The following is a 16,142-nucleotide window of genomic DNA, read 5'->3' as shown; positions in this document are numbered from 1 at the left end:
AGTTTCTTCCAGGTCACAGCAGTTAATTGCTCGATGAATAGAGTGTATCGATGGAGGTTGTGTCTCTTAAGTTTCGAACGGTGCTCCACGAGTGCCAATAAAATGTTTCTCGAAAGTCCGCGGTACGCGCGAACGACCGCCGAGATCGTAGAATTAAATTTAAGATCGTAGTCAATTGCGCGCTGTCAGATTAATTCGTACGTCCTCCATCATATTATATCCACTTCTGTCTCGAGCGAAAGCACCAGAACCTGTTATGTCCATCGCAGCTTCCTGGAGACTTTCGTAATAATTATAATATTGTCGCAAATATATTAGGATTTTAAACAAGCGTACGAAATTATATTTCATTTCTTACGAGGCACAAACGAGGTAACGGTGTGCACCAACTTACATATTACTTATTGGTCCGCTTGTGCGTCATCGAATTTCCTAATTGTCCCTGTCCACGGCGAATAGCGCGGCGCGTTGCGTAACGCGCTGAGAGCTACGCTCGCCATTATGTCCGATAAAATTTACGCGAGGCCCGGACAGGAAAAAAGAAACAAGTCTGGCACGCCCGTAACGTTTTCGCTTTTGTCGAGGTGAAAGAAAGAAAGCAAGCAAGCGCGGATTAGGACCGGCCGCGGCCACGCGAAAGAGTCGGATCAATTCCGGGCTCTTGAATCGCGACTCTTCCTTGGTGAGGGGATAGCAATTGAAGCCAATCGGAACGACAGGGCGGCGACGTTACGCGGCCCGTATCCGGGCATCAGTAATCAACCTCACTGATAGCCCGTGGGAAAACGGCTTAATGCTGAACGGTTTTGTGCAGGATAGCAGCACAATCGGTCCACCTTAAAGCCAGCGTTCCGGCGTTGGACGAGCGATTTTCCGGGGAGTGGGCCGCGCGAGCACGGCGAAAGTGCCGGTATATATGCCGCTGATTGGCACGATGCAACTTCAGTGTGCACTCCCGAAGGCTACTATGAGCACTTCGCAGGTGAGCTTGCGCTGCTGGCACAGCGGCGCGTACATAGGGCTCTGACAAGGGTACCTTTAGGGTCTCGCGCGGCGGAGGATTATGCACGGAATTATGCGCGATGTATGAAGAACGCGTCGGGATTTGGTATTAGCGATGTGAGATTATGGTGTTGCGTTTCTCACACACCGTCGTATACAGTGTTAGAATCGTAGAGATTACTTGTTTCTTTGCAGTGTGATTTTTTTGTTTCTTTGCCGGAGTGAAATCTCAATTAATTTGCATAGAATACAATTAGATATTTTTCACTAATTACGTATCGCGCAAAGCTTGTCAATGTTTCATGTTCGTAGTACTGTCGCTTTTCTTATTTATTGCGTCTCGTTCCTTTTGTTTGTCAAATCGTCTATTAAATAACATGCGTAAAATTTTTATCAACTCCAGCGAGACCTTCAAAGCTTCCCAAGTTAACCAAGCTAATCCAAGCCTTGACCGTGAGGAACCGCAATTAACACACGTTTATTCGCAGATCCTCGTGCTCCTCGCCCTTGTGGCGACGGTGGCTCTGGCCACTGAAACCAAGAAGTCCGACAGCAAAGGGGCCGTCGACTCAAAGGATGCCAAGAGCAAGCGCGGCCTGGAACTGAGTCTGGGTCATGACGGTGGCTTTGGCGGCGGCGGCGGTGGTTTCGGTGGGCACGATTTCGGTGGCTTCGGCGGTGGTGATTTCGGCGGAGGATTGGGCGGCGGTCTTGGAGGAGGCGGCGGCGGCGGTGGCGGCGGCGGCGACGGTGGACGAATCTCCGGCATCACGATCCATCGCGAGGTCTCGGTACCGGTTCCGGTGCCCTACACCGTCGAGAGAAACGTACCGGTACCTGTACACGTACCGGTGAAGGTTCCAGTAGACAACCCAGTACCGTACCACGTACCGAAGCCTTACCCGGTCCCGGTAGAGAAGACTGTACATGTCCCCGTGGAGAAACCGGTCCCGGTACCCTACAAGGTGCCCGTCAAGGTGCCCGTAAAGGTGCCCGTTCCCTATACCGTGCCTTATAAAGTACCTTACCCCGTGCACAAGGAGATTCCCTACCCGGTCAAGGTACCGGTCGTCGTTAAGGAATCGTATCCAGTTCTGGTGCACGAACACGGTCACGGAGGCGGCGGCGGCGGCGGCGGCGGCTTCGGCGGAGGCGACTTCGGTCACGGAGGCGGATTCGGTGGCGGTCATGAAATCAGCTTCGACCTGCATCATCATTGACGATAGTCCGACGTCGATCGATATTAATGATACTCTTGTATATAATGATTATGTTTCTTTTTTTTACACTGTGCTGTCGTAGCAGAATAAACATTAAATTATTAACTCGGCGTTTTGTAAGATCCAACGTTACCTTGTCCTTTGCGCCTGTCATCTGCACGCTATAAGGGTATCTGTTTGAAGTTAAGCTTTACTCTACGACAAGTGAAAATGATTTATCTGAGTGTATCATGTTTATTCTTAACTACTTGTTTGTTTCTACGTTTGTTTTAAGTGCATTGCGCAAGCGTAGCGACAAGAAATAAATCAACAATTTAGACGTCTATGAAACCGGCTTGTTGAATTTTCTTACGTAACGTACTTGCGAAGATATTGCGAGTTGTCATAACTGCTACGGTATAAACCGATTCTTAGCCACTTCCTGTGAAACTAGACGGGACATGTTACAATGTGGGTACTGGGCGATATGTGAAAGTATCTCAACCAGTTATTATGGCTGTTACGGTCCCACACATACACACACAAGTTAGATGTACTAGGAAGCTTATTATCTAGTTAGGGATTATACAGTAGAATATCGGAGAGCACTTAAGCGCATGAAATGACACTTGTTATTTTTCACTCGTTTAATTGTACAAGTATAAGATAGATACGTACTTAAACACGATAGATTTGAAGATCTTGGAGTGCTTACTTTCTAATCCCATCAGAATGCTTCCACATTACAAATTGCTATTTTAATTATATTAAAAGTACTTAATTACTTAATATATTAAAGTACAAATTGCTACTTGAATTATATTTAAACACAAATTATTTGCACAAATTGAGCAATTATAATATAAAGTCATGTTCAAAAGGTTAATATTAAGCATGCAATTGCATAAATCACGCAGACATTATATTCTAAGGCAAAGTCAGATGTTCGTCTAGCATACCGGTCGGGTTTCTTTGCCCGACGCACAAGGTAGATCATTCCACAGTCAAGGTTGCTAGAAGAAATAATAATATCGAATCTTTGCCTCGGGCAATTCATATTGAAGCGTATATAGGAACGCGCGCATAGAGATTGCACGGTTTCTCTCGGTAAGGGGGAAGCCAGCTATGCGAACGGAAAGAGAGCGCGATTTCCGTAATCTTACTTCCTTGATGGTAACATTTCTCAACGGCCAACTACGGAGGCCATCGGCATTACGTAAATAGATCGATCGATCTTACGTAACTATTATGAAAAGAAAGTAAGCACCTTTACCATTAGCGAAATCCATAATGATCGAATTCTATATTGGCAATCTGTAACGGCGTTTCGCTCAGCGAGTTAACTAAGTATCACTTTCATTTATAATCTGCGTCATCGCTGATACGCCTTACACGCGCGCGATGCTCTGTTTTCTTTTTCTTACTTCAATGATAATTTCGTAATGCACGTTACATCATGCCATTTATGAGAATCAACGCTCTGATTGCTTTTCAGCACGATGTAAACGAGTAATTGCGATATCTTGTTAGGAATCCAGCAAACTGTGTATCGACAAATTGCGATCGAACGAATAACTTGTCTCAACCTGAGGCAATCGTTATAACGGTGTATGGAGATGAAACGGGACCATAATTTGTCCTTGTTAGAAGCTCCTATTCTTGAACCAGCTCCCTTTACAATTATTGTTGCATGTCGTCGTTAATGAAGGAAACAGAAGTTTTCATGTGTAATTCTTCATATGATAAACAACGCGCTGCGTATCGCAGCATGTATTGTAAATTTAATTTATGAGTCTCCATCTCTCGTCTAATATCTTTTTAATCAAATATCATAGACCCGTAATAAGAGACGACTGGTGTAATTAATTTCTAAGAGATTTGAGAACGCTGCGATCGTAATAAGCTTAACAGATGGTTGAATTAATTCTATTGAACAATCATAATAGAAGACACGATAGAGTACCATAAATGAAACCAAAAGTGTAGTAAACGAGAATTTTTCTGAATAGCTTTAGAATCAACTTTAAAATATAGTACCCTCATATTTTTTCTCCGTTATTTTTTTATAAAATGAATTTTTTTATTTTATAAAAAATAACGAAGAGATAACGAGACGAACTGCTAACCTGAAACAGATTGATAGCGAAGCTGTAACCTTCCGCAGGGGTGACTGATGCGCACAGTCATTTGGGCTTAGCGAACCCACGGACCCGAGCTTAACGCATCGCGGAATTTTACGAGTAGTAAAAAATAAGAATAATAGGGAGACCATGTGCCACATAACTTTATTTCGTCTGCATTGTGTTTGGAAGCATTTTTCCGGAATGAAAGAAAATATATAATCTACATTATATTAGAGATACGTCGTTTAATCGATTTAATGGAACAGATATCGTTTAGGGGGGAACGTATGGTCTACTAAAAAGAAAAGGCAGAAAAATGTCTTTTCTACGCGAAAAGAACGCGAGCGCGACAGGAGGCGTCGCGACGTCTCGTCAGTCCAGCGACGTCGTTGTCGCCACGAACATCCGGCGCTTTAAACATCGCCATTTACTCTCACGGTTCGTTAGCCACGTGTCTCCCGCATTGGGATGGGGTCGTTTGTAAAACGTAGAGCTCCACTTCAATACTTTTGTTTGTTTAACGTAAGATATCGTGATTAGGGGGTGGGGAGGGTACAGAAACTGTAATTCTGTTGTGCTCGTGAAACGAACTGACAAAGTCCACGTGAACACGTTAAAGTAAGGCAACCGTTCCGAGATTCCAGTATTCGCATTAACATGAAATAATGAGCATGTAACACGGGAATATATCAAGATCATGTTATTACACTTGCTCTTCGCTATATTTCTTTACGCTGGCGAGGGATATGTTATTATTACATTTTCTGCTCGCTGTGTGTGTGTGTGTGCAACTATCTATAATAGGGAGATATTTATTTTACAGTAACATGAAATATGTTAAGAAAGGATGTAGTTGTGATTCATTAAATTGCCACGATCTTTATTTTAAAAGAAGATAGACTACTATAAAATGGAATTATTATTACAAATATAGGAAGTTTATTTCAACGTGAATTAGATGACAAATATAAAAGTAATTCGGCTGATAGTAATTTGAGAAGACTTTTCTGACTTTCTCTAAGTCTCTGTCTTAAATTTTACTATGTTGCAATCTTGGCCAATTAGTTACCAATCTTCTGCCGTGCAAAGGTAAAACTATACGATATCGTATATGCCGCAATCCTCGCTTCAGTGAAACCGCGTAAGGAACCGGCGATCGTTAATGTACATTTCGTTAGACATGCATCGACTTAAGTACGCTTTAAATGTAGTCTAACAGAACGACCTAAATAATACCGGGAAGTAAAATGATAAATTACTTAAAGGATAAAGATATTGCACTCGAAAGGGCTACAAACATTTTAATAATTTAATTCTAAAAAAGGAAAACAATATAATAAAGAAATAGTCACAAATCTTTTTAAAGAAGCTCGTTTAAAGCCAAAAAATATAGACATAATTTTCATTTCTAGTATCTAGTTAAGTCATAATAACCCGCAGGAAGCGGTGCATTAATATTATTAGGCAAAATACGTGTTACACAGTTAAATGCGTAGTACAACATTTTCTCCGTATCGTTACTTTAGCGAATGCTTGCAGCGTTTTAACGTTATCTTTATTTTGATGACACAGTCTTAAAATAACGTCTATGTTTTATTTTAAGCTCGTGTTCATGTAGCGTCGTAAATCAGGGAACATGATCTAAAGTCTTTCTCGTACAGTTTTACCTTCATTTTTCATGATATTCCGCGTTTCGGAACAGATGCTCCATTATCTTGAGACTGTCCATTTTCTTCCGTTTTTCCGTAGGTACGCTTATACGGCGACCAAATCAATTTTATAATAATTTATATAAAATATGAATTTATTTATTTATTAAGTGAGACGTTTACATGACGTCTGGTTTAATAACTACAGTTATTTATATCGAAACACAATTTAATTTTGATTAGCTATTGATTAATTATCAATTCGTTAGCAAAATCAAATTTTTTAAGACTACTTATAAGAATTTAGCATCAATTATTCTTACAAAATTTATCTTACCGAAAGACACTAATTAGCTAATTGGTTATATAAATCTTTTTATATAAATATAAACTTCTCAGATTAGTTTAGTTTTGTTTAGAATCAAGCATCTCAGGCAGCGAAAAGAAACACCCTCACTAAGTCATGAGACACGTCTGGACGGATTCCTAAATTAGCAAAGTTTTCTTTAACCTCGTTGTACTCTTTTATAATGTTCGTGCAGCTGCAGCACCTTCTACCCGACATAAGATCGCCTTTTTTTCCCGTGCTGTAACACCCGCGCCTTTAAGCAGGCTTCGTTTGCTGTTGCCGGTAACGGAGAGAAAGGTGCGGCAGAAAAAAGAAATAGTATGATACAGCGAGTGTTAAAGATCGATTTGAAATCGACACTGTACATTGAGGTCGCACTCCTTCTCCTTTCGCTCTTCCTCCTTCCTCCTGTCGCGACTAATAAGACATCGATTGGGAAACCTATTTTAAAGCCGTTCCGCCGTACTATAAACGAGTCTGTTTACATAACTATAATAGTGTAATTATTAATTCATGCTCAGCTCTTTGAACTTCTCATTTCTGTTCCCTCGCTTTTCTTTCGTGTTTTTTACTTTTTCCCCCGTTTCTTTCGCCGTACTCCTTTCTTTTTATTCCTGCTCCATTTGCTTTCATAATTTGGACGATTTTATATAGCCTGGAAAACCTAGAGCTGTATTTATGTAAATTATAACTTGGATCTCGTCTTATAAGAGCGTATCAGGTGAAACACTCGGAGTGGAATTTCGTATCTTGAGACGCAGACAGTTCAATAGATTCTATCACGTCTTGACAGAGATCAACTGTGATTGTGTTTAGAGAAGCAGAAGGATCTAGCGTGATAGCTTCTGAGATGTATCTATAATTTTCTATTTAAATTCGGATATAAGAGAATAATAATTTGTACAGAAAAATTCTCTCGTTATCTTTCACTATTCTCCATATTCGATTTATTATGAGATTAATTCCTCTTCCTTAAGTATGTTTGTCTTCTTGCGAAACGTGACAAAAGTCTATTCCAATAGGAGCGACGCAGTTTCTCCGGAAATAATTTTCACAAGCGCGTTAAGTAACGAGCGTCATTGGTGTCTACGGGCAGCGTATACGAGAGAGGCTTGTGTCCTTGTAGGTACGATCTGCGGCTTCCAGGCTTTACAGACACATAAATCATATATTAAGCCTGGTTCATACTAGCAGCTTCGTGTTAATGGACGCGTAATATGCGATCGCTCGATTTCACGGAGCTCGCCACAGCTGCTGCAGTAACGGCTGATATCTCGAGACAATGTTCTATCGAATCGATAGCCAAACGGGAATTTGGTGCACCTGATAGGTTGATTCGAGGACACAACTATTCGTCTATTCTGTACACTGTAAATATATGTAATTTATGTGAATTTCATAGTATAAACCTTATACAGAATATCTTAGATTTCTCGCTTTTCTTCTATTTATAAATTAAGAACTTGATATTTCAATGGGCAGTACGTATTTTCTATAATTATTTAATTCAGTCTTTAAACAGATTGCGTAAATTTGCAAACTGTTGTTATAATATCGAGATATAATGTGAAATGAGATAAAAGGATCTTCCCTTAATTGTTAAAATAAGAAAGTAATTGAGCGTTGGTCTTCAACAAATGGACTCGTAAACACGGACAACAGTATTTGAATTTCAGACGCGCTTAAAAGTACACTGGACACAACAATGCAATGTCGAGAAAGGGGGGGGGGAGCGTCGTTCTGAGAATAGCATTAGAAACCGTAAGATAAGTAGTATTGAAACCAGCACGATCATTATTAAAAGGGACTACATATATATTCCGCGAAAATCGTTCTTGTATGCGTTATTTGCGATGCGTAACTCGCGATAATGTCTACAAATGAAATTAACGGTGCCCGGCATGTTAATAATGCATTTAGATATACTCTTCGTACACGATAATTAAAAGATTTAGCGGATAATGCAGGCACCCGCTAAGAGCCGATGGGCTGGCAGATAGTTTGCCAAATATAATTCACGTATTACGCGCATTTAATGCACATAGAGTATGCATTGCAAGCACATAATGTAAGAGGTATAGAATGAAAATCAATAGCAGCGTTGCGAGTATGCTCTATCTATTTAAACGTACGTTTTGATAATTAAATGTTGATAATGACTCAGCATCAATAGTGATCTTTCACTGTTATTAATTAATTACATACACTGTAATGCAAAAGCGTACTTTCTCTACTGTAAAGGATGAAAGGACTTTCGTGTATGGACTTTACTCCTACGTGTGTGTAGAATTTACATCGACGATTAACGATTTTTCGTTATTCGGATTATTTCATTGAAAGAGATAACAGTCGGAGATGCATACTCGTTTGTTTTTGGGTCGTTATGAAAAGACCACGCGTCGACTAAAGATAGGCTTCCGTCAGACCGCACACGGAAATGCTAGTCGGTGCAGAAATTCCTTTTCGTTGTTCTTTGCTGTAGGGATGATCAATGGCAAGAGAAAATGTCACTGACCGCGCAAACATATCTCATTTTTTTTACAAGTATGCGGTGGGTTGGAAAGACTTTCTATTAATTGCTTCCGCGAGTTGAGCTTACGTCTATATCACATGATTATATACAGAATTCTACTCGAGTTTAACCAGTTGATCGAGTACTTCCGTAGTTTCCGTAATAGTATTTTTATAGACTCTCTTTATTACGTGATTTAATAAGTTCTTTTATAGAGTCACAGTATCAAAAATTTCTTTGAAGTTATCTCCTTTTAACCAAGTCTTCTCCTAAAGCCTCTTCGCAAAAAATTACATTTTGATATGCTAAAAGTATAACATGAAGAATTAAAGAAATTAATTAATATCAAATTAACAATTTTCTAATTTATAAATTTTCATAGATTTAACAGGTTGGAATAATTAGAAAATAAAATACCTTTTATTTATGAAATATATATAGAAATTAAAAAATATACAATTAATAATCTTTTTATAATATATTACAAATAAAATGAACGAATACTACGGGATGTATATTCAGGTTTTGGTTTTAATCTTCTCCATTTCAACGAACTATCAATGCTTCTAGAGCTTAGTAAGCCAATCGATAAGTTACAAATCGAACAATGACTCACGATTATCAGGAAAGCTTGGGAAATTTTTGTACACTTCTGTACAACGAAAAGCTTTCAGGTGGTTTGGAATAATACATGTATAAAGGACTGAGTCAGCATCTATATCAACTGCTCGATTGCCGGAGTAGTGAATGCTACGAGTTGAAACATTATATGAACAATTTGTACACAATGTTGACTTATAATTATCTCATTGCATTCGATGTATCGCGTTATTGCGATGTATCTGCGTAATTAATATATGCGCATTATTCAAGTTAAAATAATAAAGTTATATAAATCCACTTTAAATTATCATGATTAATATGTTTTTCGTTAATAAGGGCATTAGCATCGAATACAATTGTAATTGCTATCCATGTTTCTTGTTTCGCTTTCACTAATGTGTTGGTTTCTTTATTTTTCCTAGTATTTTTATATTAGACGGTACATTTAATTAGAAACTTGTATTCTAAAGAAATAATTTCTGTTCTATCGCAAAATGTTTAAGCCAATTTTGAAATTTCGGTATCTTGAATCTCAAGTCCAATTTTTCTCGTGAATAATCATTCCGTTTCTTAACTGATTGTGAGTATTCTTAATTATTTTCTAATAAGAAAAGTGAACAGTCTGTATTTCAAATAATGAATGTCCATTTTGAATGTTTCGGTGCACTCGTAAGACATGATCTGAGTTGACGTAATAGAAAGCCGTGTTCGTATACCTTAATGAAGTACCGTGAAGCGCAATGTTTGATCGCACTCGGACGATACGCATTTCGCTATATCGACCACAGACCGCCCCTATCGGAGCGAGGAACCAGCAACAGGACCGGGTAGGCTCCCGAAGCATCGGGAAAAGCAATATGCGCCGGGTCAATACCGCAAATAGTCTCGATCAGCATATTCGTGGATTAATATGACGTTCAGGTAGGTAACGTACCATCCAGAGTTGTATGCCCTGCAACTTTGACCACCCCGGCGTGCCCCGCGTCCAACCCGGCGGCGGCCGAAATTGTTTCGAATTCTGCCGCTGGCGAGTAAACCGCAACTGTATCGACCAGCCGGGCCCTAGAAGCAATTGGGTCGTTTCAATTAACAAAACTAAATTTTCGCCAACTGTTAGGCTCGAAAATGCGACGACTCATCGCGGAAAATCCTACAGACACGCGCCGGTCGAACCGTAAAAAGACGACCCTCGTGCGCGAAAACTATCTGAAAAGATAATCAGTCAATTGGATTTTCGGGATAACGAAGCCCTGCTGCTGCCGACTGAACGTCAATACGATCCGAAGATTAATTAGATATCTCACGTGGCCATACGCACACAGCCAAATGGATTTGTCCGATTTTTCGAATAGTTACGTAAAATCATTGTGCCGATTAATGCATGTAATGCTATCGACGTTAAAACAAATTTTGTTTCACAATACTCGTGGAATAATATTAAACAATTTTAGGCAATTCAGTTGTTCATTTGAGTGCTAAACTTTTACCCTGCCTCTATTTTTCACTGTTTCTGTTGCATTGTATATTAATTATATTTATTTATATCATTTTATATAATTCTTTTTGCGCATGTAATTAGCGACATACAAAATTAAATTCATTTATTAAAGAAAAAATTCTATTTACTGTACACGTGTTTTGGAAAGTGGTTAAAACATAATTCTCTATTAATATTGTATTAGTTAGAGCTCATGGATTTTTGTGGAATCCTGCACGTTTCTTTCGTCCATTCGAAATCAGTGCGCGTCGATGGTCGATACAGAATGGCTTTACTTAATCTGGTGAGCCCATAACGTATTTTAGAGCTGCTAAAATTCCATTTTACGGGATCCTACAAATGCACATCCTCGCGAGGACGAGATTCTATTGGCACCGCAATGTTATTGGATCGTAGCACAGACCGCGAGACTCGCTGTTGGGATAAAGGATTCCTCGGCTTAGCATTCTTCACAACTGTCCTCGGAAGAAGTCGGACTCTTGCTTGTTCACTTGCTCGGAAGCGGCTATCGCTTGTATAAGTCGTACACATTACGTACACGCTCGTCCACGTGGTGGTACGTTCGTGTAATCGTAGTCGCCTGAGTTATTTGGTTCACCCTGCGAAGGTTGATAGAAGTATTGCAAGAATATCCCCGACTATTGTTGCGGAACTATTCCGAGGACGCTCGTTGGATTAGAATTCCTCCATCCGTGTTGGCAATTGTACGACAATTCTTAAATTACTACGCCAGATTTACTGAATTATGAGTATCCGAGAGAAGTTGATCCAAATTAAAAAGCCACGAGGGAACTCAGTACATATTTTATTTGCGCGTGCTGAATGAAAAATTTCAAGTCACTTATTTTATTTTGTCCCTCACACCCGTCTGTTTATGAAGGAATATCAACGAAATGAATAAATTTGTGAAAAATATGCAACGGATAATGCAAAAAGTTTGTCGTTATACAATGTTCAGGCGAAGATAGACGATAATAGCGTCGCTCTTGTAGGATTTCTGCAGATAATGGGAACACTTTCTAGGGCTTAACGACATAGCTTTGTTAGATTATCGAAGCTTGCAGCTATTGGGAATTTCTATGCTTAAAGGATAATTGGGGATTGTTGTAGTGTCGGCACAAAGAAAGTATCGAGAATGAGATGGGAGTAATGTCATTATGGCTTATATCAAATACACAATAATCGGCTTTCGTGGTAAACCGCTTAATAAGCCGAAGATCTCGCGGCATTTGGATATATAGAGGCATATGCACTTTGTGGTTTTATTTGTCATTAAATAAACTTTGCCTTAAGGGGATGCTGGAGTCTGTCTGTTTTACCGACAACGCGAAAGTTATGTATGTGTGCGTATATGTATGTTACATAAAAAAGAAAGAGAGAGCAATAATACGATACATCTTTCCTTGTCTACTAGATTGCAGCGCCATCTTATCATCATGCAGTGCTCTACTTATCATTCTACAGCTGTATTTGCATTTATAAATTTTTCTCTAACCCTATCTTTTTTTTCTAGACATTTAATCTTAGTTCCAAGTACACAATATTGTTCTTGCATGTTGTCTCTAGGTTTCTCCGGTCTCATTTTGCAGATATAAACTATAGAATTTTTGTATAAGCAAATATTATCGTCATGTGACAGCTCTACATGCCAAAATATTTAATTTTTTTTCGTTTTTTATATAAAGTCGAGTAGACAGACTTTTATTTTTGTGCGAACTTTAATCGTGTACAAGAAATTTGCAATTCTGTAAAGCCAATTAAAAGATATCCCTAATTAAAAAATGTTGGTAAAACAGAGAGACTCCAGCATCACCTTAATAAATGCTTCTATGTTACCAACATTATGCTAGGATTAGATAAAGCGGAACAATGTGTTTGTCATACCTTCGCAAACAATACGAATGTATTACGTGTGATCAGGATTTGAATATCCAAAACTGCAGTGTGTATAATATTGTTCATAAATAATAACGTATCAATTACTTTCAACATTGAAAGGATATTCATTAATTGGATATTTTAATCAACGTCGTGTTTTTAATTTTTATTAATAATATTCTAAATTATGTATATGGGTAAAGGGTGTGATAGCAGGGACGTACAATATTTTGTACAATATATTGTACTGTATAATAAATGCATTGAGTGTTTAGATAATACTGTTGAAGAATAACAAATGAATGAAACTCAATTAAAATGTAGTTTGAGGAGTGTCGAAGTTTTTCGTATGATCTTTAACGATTTTTCTCTAAGTATTGTTGCGCAAGGTAGAGGTACTGAAAGGGTAGAACGTAGATACTGCGGCTAGACAGACGGGAGACCTCGAGGGATTTGAATTGAATTAAGAAGACTAATTTAGGCTTAATCCTTGGGTTAATTTAAAATGGGAAGGTGAAGCTCTTAATCCTGATAGATAAAACGCAACGACACATAGCGACGATGCTCAACGGCGAAGAAACGATGAGACTTTACCACAAACAGAGCTATGGAGAAGTGGTTAGAATCGTATAATCCTTTCAGAAATAATACACGGGACTTAGAATAGAACTAATATTCCATAACTTTACTTACAACTTGTCAGTGAAATAAGGTGTTTAAGGATTGTCATATCCCTTTCGGGATTATTCATATAATTATAAACAATTTCATTAGACTTATTAATTATACAAAGTTATTATATTACATTTCAGGATTTAATTAATTTGTGATAAATTAGGTAAATGTGTTATTAATTTCTAATTTGTATCGCGTTTTACGTTTCACAATTAATTCATCGACTTTCTAAAGCCATTTTTCTTTACGATCTTTCAATATTACCGTCCTTTCCTTTGCGAGTTTTATCGAAAGCTTCTTGCATTCCGTCGCGACTAAATTTTACGCATACCGCTACGCGCGCGGAATTTTTGTCAAAGCGTCTCGTGAATAGGCGATGTGCGAATATTTCAATTTGACATACTTGTGCCTTTTGTTGCATTACACTTTATTCAATAGACGAACTTTTGTAGTTTTTGTACGAAGAAAGTATTGTGGCGAAATGTGACGAGGTGGACTTTTTCCGCATGTATGTATTTCCCCTTTAGGGAAACTAATGAACTAATAAACTTTTGATCAAGTGATTTTTTACATAGCAATATACAATATATTATTACAGTTTACTATCAGTAAAGAGCAAGTCGCAGCATGTTCGTGAAATATTTCGATGCACTTGTCTGACATTAAGAATTCAGACCATCTGTAAATTCATTTAATTAGCATTACTTCCTTCATCGTCGAATCGTCTTTCAACGGAGAAGAGAACTACTGTCTACTATCTTCTGAAAATTAGCTCTACCTTTTGTCAAACAAGACAAAAGTGACAGCAACCGGAAAGTCAATTAATAGGATTAAAGCAAGCGAGAAATTCACTGAAATATTTCGTGAAACGCGGTGAAAATTATTAATACAAGTCAACTGTTTTAAAGGAAGATGTATTATCAATTCTCTTTTGCTATTATAAAGATTAAAAAGTAGGACAAGTATGTTATTAATGAACACGTAAAATTCGGTGATTAAATCAATAACTGAAAAGCTTTAATCAAAAAATCTTTACCGACAAAACAGACAAAGATTTTAATGTTGTTTGGTATGTGTCAATTTTTGTTGTATTCATTAGCGCCGAAATATTGCTCCTAAAACTTACTGTCGAGAAAGTAACAATACCATATTCTTCGATAGTCTGGATGTTGCCGGTTTGCATTTGATAATCGTCCTGTAGTGATAAACGTAGAATACATATTACTTGTTCATAAAGGAAATACTTTTAACCGTAACAGAAATAAGGCGGACTGTGTCGATGTCGACAACTTGTGAAAGCCTTCAGGCAAACCTTGTTGAATGAATGTAGAAATCGAGCATGCCGCGTCGACGATATCAAAATGGACATTCTTGTTGAGAATTAAGTTATCGCTACACGAGCACAACATTCATTTACTACCATTTGCGACGCAAGTTTATTTATGAAAGTAAAGTTAGTTTACATGTAAGACACGTTATTTTAATGCACTGGAATTTATTACATAAAAGCATTCATATAATTATGTAAATTGGAAAATATTTTATTCAAGTGTAATTTTACACAATTTTATTTTTCTTTTGCCGACTTCGCAAGTAGTAACTTTTGGTGATTATCGAGAGTTTAATTTTTCATGTCTTTCTGACTGAACTTCTAATGACTTTTTCGCTTTTTACGATATAAGTCTCCAAATTTGAAATTCCGAAAATATTTACAATTGCACTTTTTTGAATTTTAATTAATGAAAATTGATTAAAAATGAGTTTATAAGTATAGATAAACATTCTTATTTACAAAATAAGTTTTGTATCACTAATTGGTTTTTATTAATTATATTTTTAAAACTTACAAAATATATTATTACATTATTATTAATCTTCATGGAGTTGTTAACTTTGACTTCTATTATATTTATTTAAATTTCTTATGTTAATCTATCTTATCTTAAATATTTTCGTTCTGCAGAAAATGTGTGCCTTCGCATACATTTTCTCTCTTATTTTTCCAATATATTCACTATATACTCGCTGACTTCACTTGCGGTTGTTCTAATTTACAAGCTTATTTTATTTTTTCCCTAATCATTTACATTCTTTTATAAAATATACACTTTCTATGATCTCGTATGCTCACATTCTTATTCTACTTTCTACATATTTATTCATGTGCTCTCCATTTTAATTACATTTACTCACTTATAAAATCCATCTTATTTTTATTCTTTTTCATCCTTATATAGTTTCATCCTTATGTAATACATACCTTCTTTTGCTGCTTTCTCGTGCGCTTATATTCTAACATCTTTCTGTTTATATATATTATGTTACACTGTGTCTTAATTAAAATTTGCTTAAATTAAAATAATTAAAATTATAACTTTACTTCATTTTATATAATTACTTTTTATAATTAAGTTGCATTTTGCTGAAGAACTCAGTTAAAACTTGTCTCAATTTATGATACATTTTAATTTTGTGAGTCAATTTGATATTCGTGGTGTATTTGCGATCGCGATTCAATTGAAGAATTCACATTGTACCTTGAGATACAGTTGAGTTTTGTTATCTTTTTAATTAATCGATTTTTGAAAGAATATAAGTAGGAATATGGTAAGTTAGTTTTTAAATTTTGCTTCATTCAAGAATAGATTTTTAAA

General features: G+C 37.3%; 1 protein-coding gene across 1 annotated transcript; it reads left to right on the top strand.

Moving 5' to 3' along the window:
* The first annotated feature begins 860 nt into the window (after positions 1–860).
* LOC105563311 (keratin, type II cytoskeletal 1-like) lies at positions 861–2,498 on the top strand. The gene is made up of 2 exons (XM_012014810.1): positions 861–982; positions 1,491–2,498. The coding sequence occupies exons 1-2, from the start codon at positions 917–919 to the stop codon at positions 2,220–2,222; spliced, it is 798 nt and encodes a 265-aa protein (XP_011870200.1). The 5' UTR covers positions 861–916; the 3' UTR covers positions 2,223–2,498.
* Positions 2,499–16,142: the final 13,644 nt, after the last annotated feature.

This window comes from Vollenhovia emeryi, unplaced genomic scaffold, assembly GCF_000949405.1.
Source record: "Vollenhovia emeryi isolate VEMERY1.0 unplaced genomic scaffold, V.emery_V1.0 DF939178.1, whole genome shotgun sequence".
Lineage (NCBI taxonomy): Eukaryota > Metazoa > Arthropoda > Insecta > Hymenoptera > Formicidae > Vollenhovia > Vollenhovia emeryi.
This window is presented reverse-complemented; position numbering and strand designations above follow the sequence as displayed.

Coding starts and splice junctions, on each gene's coding strand:
- LOC105563311 (XM_012014810.1), top strand. CDS start 917: ATGCCGCTGATTGGCACGATGCAACTTCAGTGTGCACTCCCGAAGGCT. Junction 983..1,490: donor CTACTATGAGCACTTCGCAG/GTGAGCTTGCGC, acceptor GTTTATTCGCAG/ATCCTCGTGCTCCTCGCCCT.